A 20,301-nucleotide genomic window follows, 5' to 3' on the forward strand; every position below is an offset into this window, starting at 1 on the left:
ACCACATGTGAATTTTAGCCCAGTATTTTCTAGCATCCGCACAAGTCCACCACATATGGTAATATGAGCCAGGTATCTGACGACATTTCCAACATTTTTGGGATTTATTCTTGAACATTCTTGCTATTCTTGTCGGGGGGAAATGCCACCTGTAAAACATCTTATACAAGTTTTCTTTAAATGCTGTTGACATTGTCATTTTATAATTTTGAGACCACAATTTTTGCCATTTCTCTAAATCAATCCCATATCCACAATTCTTCCCCCAAGCAATCATAGTTTCTTTAACTTGTTCTTCTTCTAGTTTAGTTTCTAATAGATTTCCATATAGTTTTTTAATCACCTTTTCATCGGTACCTGTCAGAATCTTATCTAGGTTGGTCAATTTATCATAAAAACCTTCTGTTTTAAAATCTTTATCATACCTTGAGTGTATTTGCGCATATGAAAACCAATTCATCTTTATACCTTGTTCCTCTAATTTTTGCATAGATTTAAGTTCACCCTTTTCATTCAAAATTTCCCCATATCTAACTGTTTGTTCCTTCTTGTATATTATAGGATAGAAAAATGCTTCAATAGTCGATAACCAGACTGGAATTTTCAAATAACATTGTCTTTTAATCTTCTCCCAATTTAACCACAGAGACTCCCGTATATGATGTTTTCTAAAATAGCCCTGTGTTTTGGTTCCCTTATACCATAAAAAAGTATGCATCCCCAACAACAAATCATGTCCTTCTAATGTCAACAATCTAGTATTTCTTAATGTTATCCATTCCTTAACCCACATCAAGTTTGTAGCTTGGTAGTACAACTCCCAATTAGGCAAACCAAATCCTCCTCTAATTCTAGCATCTTTCAAGAGTCTTAACTTTATTCTCGCTTTCTTGCCTTGCCATATATATTTCAACACAATTTTATTTAAATCTTCAAAATAGTCCTTTCCAAGCCTAATTGGTATTGTTTGAAACAAGTATTCATCTTGATTGTTGAAATTCTCCCTATTAATGACAATTGTAGATTTTCCCATTTCGCCAAGTCTAGTGCTATCTGCTGTTTAAGTTTAATATAATTGTTCTCTTTTAATGTACTACATCTTGCTGTCAAGTGTATCCCCAAGTACTTGATCTTATTCGTAACTTGAATTTTCAATAGATCTGCCAATTCTTCTTTTTGTCTTGATAGCATATTCTTTGTCAAAATCTTTGTTTTATCTTTGTTAATTTTCAAACCAGCCACCTTGCCATAGGCCTCTATCTTTTCCAAGAATTTTGGTGCTGTTTCTAAAGGGTCTAAGATCAAAGTCTTCATAGATGGAGGTTAAAGCTTCAGATTTTGGCTCTGCAGAGTGGAAAGCATTACGTAGCTGAGCTTGATGTGCAAAATGGACTAAACTTGTTTCTTTTGAATTCCTGGCCACCTTTTATGCCAAGCTGCTTTTAACTCTCTTCCTGGAATGACAGAAAGTGTAAAAAAAAATAGCTGAGTTTTCTCTTGCTTGCTATTTGGATAGCGGGGAGAAAGAGAGAAAGAGAAAAGAGAGAGAGAGAGAGAGAGGTTTGTATTGGGCTTATGCCCATAGAAGCAATTGGCCAAAATTAGAAAAGCAAACAAACTCTTTTGCGAGAGGGAAAAACGTTAAACTTTGCATGCATCTGTACAAAACTTGCAACCTTGCTTAATAGTCACTAAGTTTTTCTGTGATGCTCCTGAATTGGGTAACTTGTGAACCTCTGATGCAGAATTGCCTTAGCCTAATCAAATGGAACAATTGGATCCAAATATGCTCACCGTGGCAGTTCTACTCCTGAAATCAAATGCAGGATAACCTTAGGCCGCACTGCAAAGCATGAATGAGATCTGGAAAAGCAGAGATATTGATATAAATACAAAAATAAAGCAGGCAGATTAGAGCAATAGCCTTCCTTATAATGATGTATGGGTGTGAGAGTTAGACACTAAGAAGGGCTGATCGAAGAAGAATTGACACCTTTGAACTGTGGGGCTGGCGTAAATCATGGAATATACCATGGACAGCCAGAGAAACTGACAAAAAGGTATTAAAATGTTAAAACCAGACACATTATTAGAAACCAAAAAACACAGACAAGGTCTTATTTACTTTGGCCATGACATGGGTGCAAATTCATTGGAGAAGGCTAGGAATGGTTAGTGGAACAAGAAGGGGCAAGGATAGAGTACGCTGGCTTGATAACATCAAATTGATGCAAAGGTAAACATCCAACAACTGAAAGAAGCTGTGTTTGACAGGGATAGCATGGTGAGCACTGGCCTATGACGTTGCCAAGAGTAGGACCCAACTGAAGAGTCAAAACAGCAACAACAAATCAAATGGAACAGTTCTTCAGACTGTGGAGCTTGGAGGAGTCACAAGAGTAAAATCTTTAAAAGCTGTGTTGTGTCCTGATCCACATCAAAAAACCAGCCAGACTGTTTCAACATATAGGGAGTGGGGGGGAGTTCACAGTCAATAGCCTTTCTGATAGGAAAGAATATTTGTAGCTTTGTGGGTTGAATATGTGGTCCTTGACGTTCTCTTCCTCACAGACGTTTCATGACCAAAATAGGTAATATCATCAGGAGGGAGTAGGGTTTGCCTTTGTTTTATATTTGCCTTTCTAATGGGAGAACCCTCTGTACCTTGGCCCAACAAGTTTTGGTTTGAGACGTACCATATCAGTGCCCTCACCTGTACAGAGAACGCCAACCGAAGAAGAAAGGCAGAAGGAGGTAGGTTAAGGAAATAGGTGGCTAACATTGGGAAGGTAAATTTTATGGTATTTGCTCTTTGTTTTTCTGCTTGTGCCTGCAGAGATGATAGTGCTATCTATCAATCAGGGCTGGGGACCATGGGTTTGGAGATCTACGAACAGGTGTCTAAACTGGACGCGGTGATATTGCCAGCAGGGATTCCCAGTGGATTGCTGGCCAGCAACTCTGCTATTTTGAAACATCTCAACCAGCATGTCTTTGTGGTGGTAAGTACCCGTACAGCTTTAATGTGTGTGTGTGTGTGTGTGTGTGTGTGTGTGTGCATTTTGAAGGCTATACTTCAGCTTTTAATCTTGGGTCAAACCAGATTGGGTTAGATATATGGGTCAGAATAATCAAGTTGGAAGGGACCTTGTAGGTCATGGTAGTCCAACCCCCCACCCAAGTAGGAGGCCCTACACCAAGGGTCTTCAAACTTGGCAAGTTTAAGACTTGTGGACTTCAACTCCCAGAATTCCTGAACGAACATGACTAGAGGAGGAATTCTGGGAGTTGAAGTCCACAAGTCTTAAAGTTGTCAAGTTTGAAGACCCCTGCCCTAGACCATTCCAGACAAGTCCGGTCTCTTCTTTAAAAACTCCAGAGTTGGAGCACCCACAACAAGAGCGGAAAGATACTAGAATGCTATTATCCTGGGACGTATTTCCGCAGAGATCACTCTGGCGGAAAAACAAATCTGGTCACGTTGCCAATTTCAAAACCGATACAAAAATCTATGCCACCAGATAAAGACCGAATGCACCAATTATCACATTAAACAAGAGGAAAACCTTCTAAGCACCAATTCCACCCGCGCTTTTTACAATTTTGTAAACAACAAACTAAAAGACTCAAGGTCCATCCCTCCCTTGATAGGACCTGATGGTAAAGACTGCAACGACGACACCATTAAAGCCAACATCTTTAACACATTCTTCGCTCAGTATTTGTAAACAGCAATGGATCATGCCCAATATTTCCTAGCCGTACCACAGATAACAACAATGATCTAATACATATCGATTTCACAGAAGACAATGTTGAAAAAGCAATACGCAACCTAAAACCATCTCTATCTATTGGACCGGATGGAATATGTGCCTACTTCTTAAGAAAGCTATCCACTGCCATAGCCAAACCTCTAAGCATAATCTTTGAAAAATCTTTCAGAACCAGCTCCTTGCCTAACCTATGGTCACAAGCCACAGTCATCCCCATCTTCAAAAAGGGAGACCCAAGCCTAGTTGAAAACTACAGGCCAATCTCCTTATGCTGCGTCACCTGTAAAGTCATGGAATCAATTATTAACCAATCCATCATCCTTCACTTAGAGACAAATAACCTACTCTCCAATAAACAATTTGGTTTCAGGAAAAACTATCCTGTAATCTGCAACTCTTACACTGCAAAAACATATGGGACGACACAACCTCGACCAGGGCAAAGCAATAGACGCAATCTACATAGACTTCTGTAAAGCCTTTGATTCAGTGGTACACGACAAACTACTCCTAAAAATAAAATCCTATGGTATCTCTGGACAACTGAATAACTGGATAGAAGCATTCCTGTCAAACAGACAACAAATGGTCAAAATCGGGAGCGTCCTATCAAATCCAGTACCTGTCAATAGTGGTGTTCCCCAAGGCAGTGTTCTAGGACCAACTCTCTTCATACTCTACATAAACGACCTCTGTGATCATATTAAGAGCAATTGCGTTCTCTTCGCTGATGATGTAAAGCTGTTCAATACCACAGACAATACTGCTACCCTACAAAAAGATCTTGACTATGTATCCGAATGGTCAAACAAATGGCAACTTCAAATCTCAACAAATAAATGCTCTGTCTTACATATTGGCAAAAAAATCAGAAAATAAAATACAAGCTGAATAGTCGAGATCTTGTTGATGACCCAAGCTCTGTAAAGGACCTTGGAATACTCACCTCTAATGATCTAAGTGCTAGAGCACACTGCAACTACATAGCCAAAAAGGCATTAAGAGTTGTTAACCTAATCCTACGTAGCTTTTCTCTGGTAATATCACACTACTAACCAGAGCATACAAAACATTTGCTAGACCAATACTCGAATACAGTTCATCAGTCTGGAACCCACACTACGTATCTGATATTAGCACAATTGAGAAAGTCCAGAAATATTTCACAAGAAGAGTTCTCCACTCCTCTACTCGCTGTAGAATACCTTATGCCACCAGACTTGAAATTCTAGAACTAGAAAACCTTGAATTACGCCGTCTTCGGTCTGACTTAAGCATGGTATACAAAATCATACATTGCAATGTCCTACCTGTCAATGAATACTTCAGCTTCAACCATAACAACACAAGAGCACACAATAGATACAAACTCAAAGTAAACCGCACCAAACTTGATTGCAGGAAATACGACTTCAGCAATAGAGTGGTCAATGTCTGGAATACTCTACCCGACTCTGTAGTTTCTTCCCCAAACCCCAAAAACTTTAACCTTAGACTGTCTACTATTGACCTCACCCCTTTCCTAAGAGGTCTGTAGGGGGCGTGCATAAGCGCACCAACGTGCCTACCGTCCCTGTCCTATTGTTTCTCTTATTCTTTTATTTTTCTTATATGTAACCATTTCATGTATTCACAACTATGTATACATTTATACTTATTATCTTGTAAACAATTGGCAAATCAAATAAATAAATAAATAAATAAATAAATAAATAAATAAATAAATAAATAAATAAATATATTCACCTTCATTCGTGAAAGAGTATTCTTAATATAAAATATTTGGAAATCTGTGGAAATGTAGAAGACACTGACATTTGAGGGTGTGATACGCATGAGCTCAACTGGAGCATCATTCTTATTTGTTTCCTCTTCCTCAGGGTGTAGAATTGGAGAACATCCCTGTAGATCAGCAGTCGTTAAAGATGGGACAACCTGTTGAAGATCACACCTACAGCCATCCTCAATTTTACAGAGGTAAGAGGGTTGGGCCTTTGCTCTCTTGACTGTAGCAGTTGTGCAAATATTCCCGAGAACTTCTTTTGTGCCCATACAATGTTGTCTTCCTCCTAACTCCCTAGCCCATGAGGCTCAGCAGCATTTCTGAAGATATTTCCCTATTCTTCCAACCCTCTCTAAGGACAGCCTGAAGGCCTGTAAATGTTGTTGAGTTTTCACCCCTTATGACTTCAGAGGAAAATCAGGAGACTCGAGTGATTGGGAAGTGAGGCATTTGACACTGTAGGAAAGCAGATTTCAAGATGAGAAGAGATTTCTGCCAACTGAAGGACAGATAAGTGAAGAACATTCAGCCACTGAGAAAAACCTAAAGACAGCTTAACTTTCATAATGTAATTCTAAGTCATCAAAGAAGGGGCCATTTCATGATGAAATGGAAGGCAAGGCAATTAATCCGAGTTGCCTTGTTGCAGCTTGCCACTGGCCATTCTTCTGCTCACCCCATGTTGTAAACAGAACAGGGCTAAGAGTTCTAGGTGTAACTAATATTTGGAGTAATTCTGACTTTATTTTCCTAGAATTGAAATCTGACAACAGATTTAGTTAGCAGGACCAACTACTGCTAAGTTGAGCTACAGTTTTTCTTTCTTTAAAAGATGCCTTTGACAGTATCTCTAGACATACAAAGCAATTGACATTAGACCATAACTTTATATTTGTAGTTATTAGGTAATTGGTCTTCCAGGATTACAACCCCACCATTTAGAGAGAAAGTCTTTTCTTTCTTTCTTTCTTTCTTTCTTTCTTTCTTTCTTTCTTTCTTTCTTTCTTTCTTTCTTTCTTTCTTTCTTTCTTTCTTTTCTTTTCTTTTCTTTTCTTTTCTTTTCTTTTCTTTTCTTTTCTTTTCTTTCTTTCTCTTTTGTTCTTTTTCTTTCCTCTTTCTGCTTCCTTTCTTTCTCCTTCCTTTCTTCCTTCATCTCCTTTCTTTTTTCCTCTGTCTCCTTTCTTGTTCTCTATCTCCTTTCTTGTTCTCTATCTCCTTTCTTGTTTTCTATCTCCTTTCTTCTTTATCTTTCTTTCTCCTTCCTTTCTTACTTCTCCTTTCTTCTCTAGCTCCTTTCTTGTTCTCTACTTCTTTTCTTTCTTTCTTTCTTTCTTTCCTCTTTCTTTCTTTCTTTCTTTCTTTCTTTCTTTCTTTCTTTCTTTCTTTCTTTCTTTCTTTCTTTCTTTCTTTCTTTCTTTCTTTCTTTCTTTCTTTCTTTCTTTTTCTTTCTGCTTCTTTTCTTCCTTCCATCTCCTTTCCTTTTTCTCTATCTCCTTTCTTGTTCTGTACCTCTTTTTTTCTTTCTTTCTTTCTCATAGCAATTAAAGAAAAACTGGTTTTTTTTTTAAGTTGCACGATGTTTTTCAATAAGAAGGCCAGGAAGTAATCTGCCTGAAAACAAACTGCTTGTTTGCCAGCATTTGAAAAATATATTTTAAGATAACTAACAGAAAGATGTATAAATAAGTATCATAGCACAAACAGAGTATAACTTTCAAATTAGTCTTCTGGAGATAGAAGGATTTTTAACAGCCAGTCCTAATTTTCTGCAGCAACTAGAAAAATCACCCACAGCCAAGTTTCATGAAGTTTTGTAAATTTAAAAAAATGCAATTTGGGAGCATTTACCCTGATGGGAGAGAGAGAAAAAATTACAGAGAGGAGGGGCTTCACGATTCCATCTTCCAGTCCTTTGCTCCCCAAAAGGAGAAAGTAGCTTACTCCGAATATACTCTCCCTTTACTCAGCCTTCCAAACAAATCAGCTTAAAGAGCACAAGGAACTCTGCCTCTAAGAGGGAAAGATCAATTCTCTACAGCTGTAAATCCTTAGGACGGAGTTAGTACCATCCCAGCTCTCCCCTGGTTGGTACATAGAGATGAGAGGTGTTCTCAGTCAGCTATAAATTTCAAGCATTCCAGGGTGTTGCTTGTGGATTGGAAAAACTGGTCCTGTGTGCCTAAAATGCTGGGGGTTTTTTGGAGGTGGGGGGAGCAGAAAGCTGGGATTTTCAGACACAACTGCTTCCTTAAATTACAGAAACTGTGAAGTTTTGCTTAAAGTGGCCAGAGGGGTGGGTTCCCCCCCCCCCACAAACACCACTTGTTTGAGCTGCAGAAACCAAGTTTAACATTATAAAGTTCGGTGAGAGTCTGTAGCAGATTTTAGGCTGAGTTGTAAGAAGGTGGAGATTTCCTATTGCAAACTCTTCTTTGAAAGGCAGAAACGCCTCCGGTTTTAGATGTTTAATTTTCCTACCAGAAACAGTCGCAGGGATGGATTTCTTTCATTCAGCTAGTTCAGCTTGCAGAAACTGCTCATTTCCTATAGAAATCTCTGGTTTAATTTGAATTTAAGCACCATTTTGGCTAATTCAGTGAATAGCTAAAGGACTTTCAGTGATTCAATACCTATTTACTTTGTTGCAACAAAACGGCAAAAATAACATTTTGTGCTACAATATTATATGCAGTGTTTTATTTTTATAGCACTATTTAAAATGGGTAATTCCTAGTTAGAGCCCCTGAACTGTGGTTTCTGTCTCACTCTACTGTGAGTAAAAACTAGAGGGGAAAATAGAAGCAGTCTGTCCCTTTTTCACCCTATTTCAGGTTACCTGTTTGAGACAGCTTTTAAACAGGGAAACATGCCAAAGATGAAAAAATGAGAAAATTGATTTCTGCACAGCAGGCAATTGAAGTTCTAAACATTATGATGTAGTAGCATTTTTAGCAACTGCAATTCTTCAGTTGCAAAAAATGCAATTACAACAATGATGCAATTAAAAAAATGATGGTTGGGAAAGGCTGTTTAATCTCAATGGATTCTACCTCTGCTCTGGGCAGGGATCTAATTAAACTCTAATCTCAAATGATACTCAGTCAATAATATTTATTCAGTTAATATCCAGCAAAATGAAAAAGAACAAGAACAGTGAACCAAATAAATACACTAATATACTAACAACTAACAAAATGAATTGCATAATATTACACTCCTCAATTACTAAGTTAATAGATAGTATTGATAGCTTTCCAGCAAGTTATTCTGTGAACAATTGGTCACCCTGTTAGGAAGTTTTCCACCAGTTTTCCACTGAAATCTACTTTCCCACATCTTAAACTCCAGAGCTATAATTAAAACCACCAGTGATGGTTTATATATAAGATTCAAGTGATTGCTATCAAAAAAGATAGCAATCTTTTAAATCTTTGATTAGTTCATTCTCCAAACAAGGATTTGTTTGTTCCTTTTCTATGGCCACTCATCTCAGTCAATGATTCGGGACACCTTGTAATTCAGAAAATATATTATGATTAAAAATGAAAAAACAAAACCATTTTTGGTAAGGCCACACTTGGAAATACTGCACTCAGTTTTGGTTGTCACGATGTAAAAAAGATGTTGAGACTCTAGAAAGAGTGCAGAGAAGAGCAACGGAGATGATTAGAGAACTGGAGACTAAAACATATGAAGAATGGTTGCTATCTAACTGAATGAAAAGAAGGATTAGAGGAGACATGATAGCAGTCTTCCAATATTTGAGGAGCTACCACAAAGAAGGGGGAGTCAAGCTATTCTCCAAAGTACCAGAGGGCAGGACAAGAAGCAATGGGTAGAAACTAATCAAGGAGAGAAGCAACTTAGAACCAAGGAGAAATTTCGTGACAGTTAGAACAATTAATTGTTGGAACAACTTGCCTCCAGAAGTTGTGAATGCTCCAAACCTGGAAGTTTTTTTTTTTTTTGTTGAAAAAGATGTTGGATAACCATTTGTCTGTAGCAATGTAGGGCTTCCTGCCTAGGCAGGGGGTTGGACTAGAAGACCTCCAAGGTCCCTTCCAACTCTATTATTCTATTTTTCTCTATTTAAAACAAAAAGAGTAAAAACATTAGAAACAGCCAATTCAAGATATACGAGAGCAAGATATCGGGCTTGTTAGCAAATATAGCCAGGAAAATAGTCCTTTGGCACATTCAGCGTCCCAGACTTGGGGAAAATAACCAGGTTTTTAGGAAAGACTAACAGTGTTGGGGCCATTTTGGTTTCTGAAGGGAGGATGTTCCACAAAGCAAGGGCCACTGCAGAAAAAAAAAAATCTTGCTTTTTTCCCTTCAGTCTATTGTTTGGCTTAGTATGTTCTCCCAAGTGGTTTTTTTTTTTTTCCTCCTCATCTCCCTCTGTGCATGTGGCTAAAAAGCAAATAAGTTTATAAAACACTATATTCTATTGCAAAAGGATCACTCCGAGAAACATAGCCAAAATATTTTTCATTAATACTGATGCCATGGACTTAAGAACAGTGCTTTCGATGGCTGCTTCGAAATGCAATTCTCACTGTTAAATCTTGATGGCTGTATTCGTTTCTTTCCCATTCCCAATTTCTCTCCATCTTTTTACTCCTCTGGTTATCTTTCTGCCTTGATGGTCCCTCCTATGTCCTATTTTGTGTTCCTCTTTTGACTGATCCTTCTCCTCAGTCTCAGAATAACTGCTGATAATTTTTCTTGACATTCGAAGAAGCTTTGCCTGAATTAGACTACAAAATGGTCAAACCATGTACACTGATTTAGCGTTTATTTATAACCAGTGAGTAAAACCATTCACATATTCCTTGTTTGTTTGTTTGTTTGTTTTGTCACTTCATTTTTCAGAATTGAATGGTTTTGGCACCAACTCTTTTCAACTAACAGGGAACTGGGTTGATAAAGTTGTAACTGTGAGGTATGTAAAGGCAATGCTTTTTCTGATTAAAAATTAGCATTTGGGGTGTGGTTATTTTCTTGGACATTTCCAGGTGACCTTAAGACCCAATCCATATAGGTTGGGTTTTCTGACTTGGGTACAAAATAGATCTGAGTTTAATGGAGGAAATTGGCAGCAGGGAAATTGCAAGATGATTGATTGACATCCAGTAGAGCATAGAAAAGAAGTTTCATTGATGTAGTCATTTAAAATATAAAACTAATACAAATACACAAAGATACAACTAATAAAAATACACAGAAAATAGGACATGTTCACAACAAGTCATCATCCCTGCAAGGTAACCCCAATCTGATCTAAATATTCCACCCTCTTTGAAATGGCCTTTGACTTGGTAGCCATCTTCCAATACTTGAAGGGCTATCTCAGGGAAGAAGAGATCGATTTATTCTCCGTAGCATCTAAGGGTAGGTCAAGAAGCAACAGATAGAAGTTGCTCAGAGAGAGATTCAACTTGGAACTAGAGAGAAATTTCCTTGATAGAACCATCAATGGAACACCAATGCCGTCTGGTGCTCCATCGCTGGAAGTTTTCAAGAAAAGATTGGACAACCATTTATCCAGAAATGCTATAAGGACTCCTGCCTTGGGCAGTGGGTTGGACTAGAAGGCCTTCCAGGTCCCTTCCAGCCCTAGGAATCTATCCTTCGTGATATGCAGGCTTGTTCCCTGCCAAAAGTTTTAAAAAAAGTTTTCCCCAGGTGCCCCAGTATTATTTATTTCTGAAATAATCTAAGTAAGCAGCCCTTTCTGTAGAGTACAGTTTGCAGTCAGAATGAATGTGTCCAGTGTTCTCCAATGGTTGGTACTCCACAAACCCACAATCTTTCTTCCGATGCAACTGCATGAAACCTGCCATATCTCACCTTAGAATCTAAGCTAGATTCATATCCAGAAGTACTGGAGTGAGAAGAAGCAACAGAACATTGGCAGTTTTCCCTGGGCCTCCAAGAGGTGCATTGTGTTCCTACTAAACACAGGGTTCCTGCTTTTTTTCTGCCCCTAGTTATGCAGGAAAACCTTGTATTTTAAAGATGGACGTACCATTTATGGTTAGTTGCACCCTCTTTATGTCACTTCCTCTTTAAACTTGAATATCCCACATCTGAGTTCCAGTTCCGAACTGCTTTCACAGATGTGAGTGCAATTCCTTTGTAATTGCAAGCTATGCAGTACATGAACATCATCTCTTTAAGCCCAGACCACAGAGCTTTAAGAAGAAGGAAATGAAGTGATTCAAATCACTTAAGTTTTGTTTTTTTTTAAAAAAAAAAAACTAGAATTAAAATCCACTGCAGCTACAAGATCTGAGGTCAAGAAGTGTCCCATTTTGGATCCTCTAACTGGTATTTCTCACCTCTGCTCCAAGGATTTGGGCAGTCTAAAATATTGATCGGGATTTTATATTTTGGGGTGACTAAGGTGCAGCAATCCAGGAAGGCATGGTATTTGCAGTGTTACTAGTCTGTAAGCTCTACCCCTCAGAGTAAAACTTAGAGGCCATTGATCTTGAGAGCCAATGTCCTGAAGGGCATCCCACCCACCCCCAATTTGAAAACAAAAAAAAAAAAACATTTTTAGGAAGCCAGCCAGCCACCAGGTGTTAAACCAAGTGTAGTTGTAGTTGTGAAAAACGTATATATCCCACCAAAAAGACTATTGGAAAATGAACTCAATTCTTCACCCTACCCAGCAGAACAGGAAAAAAGAATTTACTCAGGAGAAGACTTTACACAGTGTAGGGAAATTACCTGAGGGGGGGGAGGCACTCACAAAGGAATCCGCCATCCCCAACCATTTTGTAAGCAAACACCAGCAAAGGCCATTGGGGTACACCTTACCTTGCAACGTAACGAAGATTGGATTATCGAACAATGCAAGATAAACTAACAGTGTGGTTTTTGCAAGTCTGATGGCCACATGGTAGCATAGAGAGAGAAATGTTTGTCCAAGTCTTTTGTAAGGCTTTTAAAACTATTTTTATTAGTTTACTCAAACTCTTGAAAAATCTTTTCGTATAACACCAGCGGGTTTTCCTTTCTGCATATGCCATCTAGATAAATGGATTTAAAAGGACATTTTCCCCTCCCCTGGCAGTCTTTAGATGAGTAGATCAATTGTTTAGTGGCTGGGCAGGCAATTTAAAACATGGAATTTAAAGGAACCTTTTTTTAAAAATGCTCATCTTAAGCTTGTCTCTTTTGAGGTTCTTCACCGTCCAAGGTTTAGTTCTGGTTCAAAAATTGTTGCCATAGGAAGAGCTATTTTGCCCAGTTTAAAGGTTAGAGGAATGAGAGTTTTAGTAGCACATCGATTACAGAAAAGAGACAAGACTTACAAACAGGTCATTTAGTAACTGTTATGATGTCACTGAAAAAGTGATTTACGACCATTTTTTCACACTTATGGCCGTTGAAGCATCCCCATGGTCATGTGATCAAAATTCAGACACTTAACAACTGACTTATATTTATGATGGTTGCAGTGCCCTGGGGTCACACGATCCCTTTGGCGACCTTCTGACGAGTCAATGGAAAAGCCAGATTTGCCTAACCACTGGGTTACTAACTTACCGGCTGCAGGGATTCACTTAGCAACCGTGCCAAGGAAGGTCATAAAATGGAGCAACATTCACTGAACAACAGTCTTGCTTAGCCACAGAAAAGTCGGGCTCCCTTGTGGTTGAGGACTGCCCGCATTGGGCATGACCAGGGGTGGGCTTAAAAAATTTCAGCAATCGGTTCTCTGCCTGGTTGATGAGTGGGTGTGGCCAAGGTGGGTGTGGTCTAGTCGGCTTCTTGCACCACGCAGAAGGGTTGTTTTCGCTCTCCCTGGGCTCCGAAGGCTTTCCTTGAGCATCCGGGAGGGCAAAAACAGCCCCCCCGGGCTCCAGAGGCTCTCTGGAGGCCGGAAACAGGCTGGCCTTCCGGGAGGCCCATTTTTCACCCTCCCTGAGCCTCCATGCGGGACTTACCTGGCATCCAAAATGGGCCATGTGGGGACTCCAAGGAGGGGAAGGGAGGGGTGGGTGGGGCCAGCCAGGGCTGGGATTTACGGGTGCACCGAACTGCACAGAATCTTGGCTAGATGGTCACCCAAACTTGGGTTCATGACAAAAACGAACCATTCCGATTCGCTTGCTGTGCTCAGTGCAATAGTTTTGGCTCATTAAGAAATCAAGTGGTCGTATTTTCATGGGGGAGAAAGGGGGGGGGCAGAAGCCCCTCTGTTTGACCCAGCTGTTCTCCCCCATCCTCAGGGAAGAAGACGTCTTGATTTCTATGCTGAGGTTGCTGGAATACGAACACGTGGCTGTTGACGCCGAAGGAGCCCTTGCGCTGGCTGCTCTCGTGTCTGGGAAACTGCCAGAATTAAAGGGCAAAAGGTATACAATCTACCCGAAAGCTTGGTTTTGTATATTTATTGGACTGGAAAGACCACCCAAAGAAGAATGTCAAGGTTGTACCCTAGACAATGGCAAAACCATCCCAAGAGAGTTGACTTGGACTCAATGATGTCCTTCATCTCTTTGGTAGGTTGACATCTTTACTCTCCCAGGTGGTGTAGAAAAATAATAATAAGATGGAACAAAACCTGTGTTGCTTTTCTTTATACATTTTCCTTTTTAAAAAAAATGGGTAAAGGACTCTGACTTAGAATGAGACAAGAGGAAGAGAGATTTTAATCCGTTCCACTCTGGATAATGTTGTTCTCCAAAATCTCCTACTTTGTTGGCTTCTGGTTGGATTCATTCAAAGGAATGAAAATCAGGAACTAATTTTTACTGGGAGACCAGTTTTTCCCCAGCCTTGTATTCTTCTGGTAGTTGAGCCCACAGAATGATGGAAATTGAAATCCAAATAAATGGATCATTACATATGTAGAATGTAGAAGAAGCTGGGCAGATATGGAGACAAAGGTCTACAAATCTAGAAGGCTTATAAAACAAGCACCTATTTGTTTTATTTATTTATTTATTTTGTCAAATGCTTACAATATAATAGAAATAAGAATAAACATAAGTTTAAATATAAGAAAGAGGAACTAATAATAGGGTACAATAGGACAGGGTTGGTAGGCATGATTGTGCGCTTATGCACGCTTATCTAGTAGAAGACTATCGTTAGAGATGGCCAAAGGGAAACCATATGGTGTATTTTAATCCTTGATCCTATTAGATAACAGAGTTGGAAGGGACCTTGTAGGCTAGATGGCTAGTCCAACCCCACCCCATCCAAGCAGGAGACCCTACACCATTTCTGACAAATGGCAGCCCAATCTCTTCTTGAAAGTCTCAAGGGATGGCGCTCCCACAACTTCCGAGGGCAACTTCTGTTCCATGAGTTGACTGTTCTCACTGTCAGAAAGTTTCTCCTTATTTCCAGGTTAAATCTTTCCTTGTTCAGTTTCCATCCATTATTCCTTGTCTGGCCTACAGGCGCTCTGGAAAATAGCTGTCAAACTATCAAACAAAGTCTATCAAACAAGCTATGAAATGTGTTTGCCTAAAGGGAAAAGTGGTTCATTTAATTTTCTCCCCTTGTTTCAGAGTGGCTGTGGCTGTGAGCAGTGGAAACATGGAGCTCCCTCTGATGAAGCAGTGCATGGATCAGGCCCTTACTCTTGATAACAGAGTGTGCAAATTCAGGGTCACGGTCACTGATTGTCCAGGAGAGATTTCAAAGCTACTGGAGACCTTAGCTCGTGAGGAGGCAAGGTAATCTAAACGTGGTTTCATTTTGATGGAGACCATAATCTACCAACCTGTGTACTAGGTTGAAAAGATTGAATAAAACAAAAAAAATATTCACAGTTATCACCAGAAAACCTATCTGGATGTGTCCATATAGTCACCTGGACCCGAAGTTGGCTTGGTATCTTGTCATCTTTAGTGGAGGAAGTCAAGTTTTGCCCATGAAAATCCTCCATGTCTAGAATACATGTATGCATAGAAAATTTAATTATTTGTTAGATTTATTTGCCTCCTATCTTGCCATGGGGGCTACTCTATTATCGGCTTACAACAATAAAAAAGGAAGGAAAGGGAAAGGCATATAAACAGAAGTAAAACAATAGAACAATAAAACAAACATTTGACAAAAGTAGACCATAAGAATACACCAGTATGATAACCCACAAGCTGGATAGGTGGAGAGCAGAGGGGAAGGAAGGAGGTGGGATCTGCCATCAATCCAGCAGACACCTCCAGTGTGGAACTGCCCCATTTGAACCCAAGACTAACTTCAGGTTCTTGTGAAACGATAGATGGGTGGAAGTGGATCTTGCTTAAGATGTTTCCACAGGACAAGAGCTACAGCAGAGACTCTTCTTCTGGACCACAGAAGTTAGACCTCTTTGACCAATGGATCCAAAGTAGGCCCTCTCTGCCAGCACAAGTAGGACATCAGAAAGGACATTTTGCATCTGAAGATGAAAATGTCACTAAGTTTATTTGCCGTAGTTCCCAGTCATTAATCTAGAACAAGGCTCTCTAAACTTGGCACATTTAAGTCTTGTGGACTTCAACTCACAGAATTTTTGAGCGAACATAACTGGAGGAGGAATTCTGGGAGCTGAAGTCCACAAGTCTTAAAGCGGTCAAGTTTGAAGACCCCTGGTCTAGAAAATTGAAGGTGTCCATTCCACCTAGCAACTACATATTTTTCTTTTTTAAAAAAAATCTGCATTTAACACAAATACACAGAAACCAAGAAATGCTTTGACAAAATAATCTTACTGTCTAAGCAATGGAAACAGCAATGCCACAGAAAGATCTGACGTAGACTTTCTTTAAAGTCTTAAATTTCCATTATTCTTTATTCAAACTGGCCTTGAGGTGGTTTGCAGAAATTCTGCCAAAAACTCCATTATTGCCTCATGCCTGTGAGACTGAACTAGCTACAACCTTACATAAAAACATATCTTTGTTCCAGAATCTTGACCATGAAACAGGAACAGCCATACATGAGAACTGATTTGTTCACCAGTGAGGTAAGCAAGAGATGAGAAAGTCGGTTAAATTCCATTTTAACTTGAGCTATACCAAGTTCTTCACGTAATGCTTCTGAGCTGGCTAGAGAATCAGGTTTCTAGCAATCCAGTTAAACAGCTTTGCATTCAAGATGAGAAAGCTGAAAGCTGCATGAAGTCTTCTTAACTTACAGGCTCCATCCACAACCAGTGATAGTATTTGGCTTGCAAATTGATTGGAGGTGCCTTTTTAATACGTAATTTTTTTTGCTGAGAACGTTTTACATCAGATTAAAACTATGGACATGTCAAAGATGAGAAAGAAAAACAGAAAGAAAAGTGAGACAGTCGAAGTCAAGGAAAGAGGAAAAACAGAAAGAAAGGGGGAAATATCCAGAACAATCTCTAATATTTTTTTGCAGCAGTTAACAAAGGAATAAGTGCCATTATCTTCATCCTCCCAAAGTACATATCTTGGTCTCCTTTTTCCCATAAATAATCCTTTTTTAATCAGTTAATCCTGAAACCATCCATTTGGTTTTGTCTAGCTTTAAGCAAACGCTCACCTCCATTCACTTTGCCTTGATGCGAGGGGATTACAAAGTCTTTAAAAGAAAAAAGAAAATTGAGCTCAATAGTTTTCTAAAGCCCTGATTTAGTTTACTGAAACGTAATACACTTTTCCTTCCCAGGTGTCCTGTGTGGTAGAAACCAGAGACAGAAGCCATACGTCTCAATTAAGAAAGATCCTCACAGATCGTTATCCAATGATAACATGGGTGGAACGGTGAAGATGACGACAGCTGATGAGAAGCTCCACTTTAAAAAAAAATACATGGAAAGCTAAATATATTGCAAGTAGCATTTCTTCCTAGAACATCTTAATACTTGGTGAGCCATCAGTGACAGAGTTGACGTATATCTCCCCAACAGATTGCAGTCTGAAAGAACTATCAGTACAGAGTATCTTTAAGTTTTATTTATTTCATTCAAGAGAGTTTTTGCACAGATCTATAAATGGCGTACATTAAATTCCAGTTCATCATTCTATCTTCCTAATTTCTGGGTCAGGCCAATATTGCTACTTCAGCAGTCCCTAAAAATTACAAGTTAAATGTTTACTAATCTGAACATTTATTATTAGTTATTTCTGGCAACCAGTCTGGAAGAAAAGGATCTGTCTTCTTCATCTTTTAGAAGAGTTGATCTCTTAAATACTTTTTCCCAAGTCTGAATTGTTTTAATCTTTTCTTCATCATTTTGGACCTGGCAAGTACTTTGTATTAGGGCCCAACCTTGCCACAGCTCAATTTAAAATGTTAGGTTTTTAAAGAAAACACTGGGCTACATTTTGGGTTAGAGGTTTCCTTAGGAGTCTGCTCTCTGTTTGTTTTTGTTTTTTTAAGGTAAAATACATTCAGACTTCAAAGCAAGTTTATTCCTAAGGAGTCAAATCATGCAGATATTGCCTTGTGTTTCAGCCTGATTGGAAGAGAGAACATTCAAGAAGGAAAATTAATAAGTAAACCCATTAAGGTGGTGACCACATGAGGATTTCCACATTTATGTACTCTTGGCAAAAAGTTCAGTCGCTTGTAATCAACCCACATTTTGTTTCTCAACACAGAAAGCCACAATTAGGTGTAATTTCGAAAATCTGCAGATATCTGAGTTGAGGCTACCGCCTCTTTTGTTACTTAGTACTTACTCAGCTGTGCTGGCAACAAACGGTAGCAAACGGTTGATATTGCCAACACAGCTGAGTCCATTGCTCTTGATACATATATATATATATATATATATATATATATATATATATATATATATAAAAATTAAAACTGTGACTTTGTAATTATTGTATGTATGTATGTGTGTATGTGTGTGTATCCTAATTACAAAGTCACAAAATTAATTGCACAAAATCACCTCTTTCTGAGTTGTAAGTTGATCGCTTGTTCTTTCCTCATCTACGGTAAATTGTTGAACTTGTCACCATTTCCAGTTTCTGAGGCTGAAAAATTGAGTCTTCCCTGAGGCAATTTAGCAAACTTCCCTACTCTCTTGAACTGTCTAAAGATCCCACTTATTTGCATGACCTGAAGAATTTCTTCTCCCCCCACACCCCAAAAAAATCATTCTCTACCTAAATTATGTTTGGCTACTGCGTTTGGGGATCCTAAGAAGATGCAAACTCTGTTGAAAATGTTCTCAAGATGTTAACTTTTTTGTTGTTTTGGGTTTCTTAAAAGACCTGTAAAAAGGATACTTCGGAGCTGAACAGGAACTATAATGTGCTTGTTAGATTCATATTCTGCCTTTTGCATAGGGTTGCAAGGAAGCACAGCTCTTCCAATTTTTCTTGACAGCAATAATTCTGGGAGACAGCTCTCCGTCTGATGCACTGTAGTTTAGACAGCTCTGGTTAGTCCGTTTATTCGGGCCAATGACCCCAGTTCCACTTAAAGAAGATAGAAATTAAACATTCGACCAAATAAAATAAAATAAATCTCGATTGTTTAGCTATTGCTACTTTTTATTTCTTGATGAGATCTAGAGGCTGCTTGGCTGCAAGAATGACTCCGCCTAGCTTGCATCAACAAAATTTGAAAATGATAATTTAAGAAATGATTGGTTATGACAGGTTTTACAACCAATGAAACAAGACTTGGCTACCTTCAAAGAAACTAAATATACTCGTTGACTAGCAACCTCTGTATGTAAAATAAGCTTGATAGATCTGAAATTTAGTTTTTAAAAAATGGAATATGAAACCTTGTGCATTTTTATAAAATGGGCAATGTAATAATACCGTGTTTCTCACAAAATAAGGCCGGGCCTTTTTTTTTTTTTTTTTTTTGACCCCCGAAAAAATGGCTAGGCCGTCTTTTCGGGGGTGACTTAATTCCCCCCCCCTTGCATCCTTGGGTGGGCAGGCGGCAACAGCTTGGATGTTGACCTCACCGTTGGTGGGGCACTTCGTATCGGGACACCTTCTGTCACCGTTGCTTTCCCTTCTCCCTTGCTGCCGTGGCATTTAGAGCAATGCCGCGGTGTTTGGCGCAGCCACGTGTGGCCAGCCAGGGCTCCTCCCTGCAACCGGAGCCCGGTGGAGACACTCGGCTTCAAGCACTCCTGTCGCCGCCTTCCCTTTGCCTTCGAAGGTAAAGCCAATTCTTTTAAAAACGACAACCTACTACAACAAAGCCTCCCCTGCCCGAGAAGGCAGCCCAACCCCACGTGGGGAGGCGAATCTCCTGGGGCCGCAGCGCAGGATCGGCCCACCTCAGCAGAAGCGCCCAGCCACCATCCCTGCCTGGCGCCGGGCAGAGCGCGAAGAGCTTCGCCTGGGGCGCCTAGCGCAGCTGACAGGCAGGCCCTCCTTCCCGGCAGCAGAGCTCTCACCAAGGCAGCGAGCGCCTCCCTGCCGGACCCTCCGCTCATCCCGCCAGGGCCGCTCCAGAGCCGTGCAGGCTGGGCAGAGCCAGGAAAGTGAGCCGCGGGTACGCGCCCCCCTGCCAAGCAAAAGAGCTGGGCCGACCTGAGCTTGGCTTCCTTCCCAAGTCCCTCCAGCGTGAACCCGAAGGTGCCACCGGGAGAGGCTGCCCGAGGCAGTGATAGCGCCCACCCGTCCGTGAACAGGGAGGCGAGGTGATGGCAGCGCTGCTTCCCTGGCTGTCGGAGAAAGCCCGAAGCCCCCCGTCCTTTCCACCCCTCACCCAGCCTGTCCCCATCCCCACGCATCTCCAAATGCGCCAGCAGCTCCAAATGCTGCAGCGGAACGGGCA

The 20,301-nt window shown here is 40.0% G+C and overlaps 1 protein-coding gene across 5 annotated transcripts in view; it reads left to right on the forward strand.

Moving 5' to 3' along the window:
* LOC113419129 (uncharacterized) overlaps nucleotides 1-19,035 on the forward strand; it is a 28,762-nt gene extending 9,727 nt beyond the window's left edge. For all 5 annotated transcript variants that reach the window (XM_087963928.1, XM_026678379.2, XM_087963926.1 and 2 more), the window contains 7 exons: nucleotides 2,837-3,002; nucleotides 5,657-5,753; nucleotides 10,435-10,504; nucleotides 13,806-13,931; nucleotides 15,096-15,263; nucleotides 16,480-16,537; nucleotides 17,209-19,035. In XM_087963928.1, coding sequence (XP_087820054.1) covers nucleotides 2,837-3,002; nucleotides 5,657-5,753; nucleotides 10,435-10,504; nucleotides 13,806-13,931; nucleotides 15,096-15,263; nucleotides 16,480-16,537; nucleotides 17,209-17,307 — 784 coding nt within the window. In that variant the 3' untranslated portion in view covers nucleotides 17,308-19,035. The remainder of the gene's footprint in view (nucleotides 1-2,836; nucleotides 3,003-5,656; nucleotides 5,754-10,434; nucleotides 10,505-13,805; nucleotides 13,932-15,095; nucleotides 15,264-16,479; nucleotides 16,538-17,208) is intronic.
* The last annotated feature ends 1,266 nt before the right edge of the window (nucleotides 19,036-20,301 follow it).

Source organism: Notechis scutatus, chromosome 4 (assembly GCF_049901735.1).
Source record: "Notechis scutatus isolate UNSWTSFEM ecotype Mainland chromosome 4, rNotScu1.2, whole genome shotgun sequence".
Lineage (NCBI taxonomy): Eukaryota > Metazoa > Chordata > Lepidosauria > Squamata > Elapidae > Notechis > Notechis scutatus.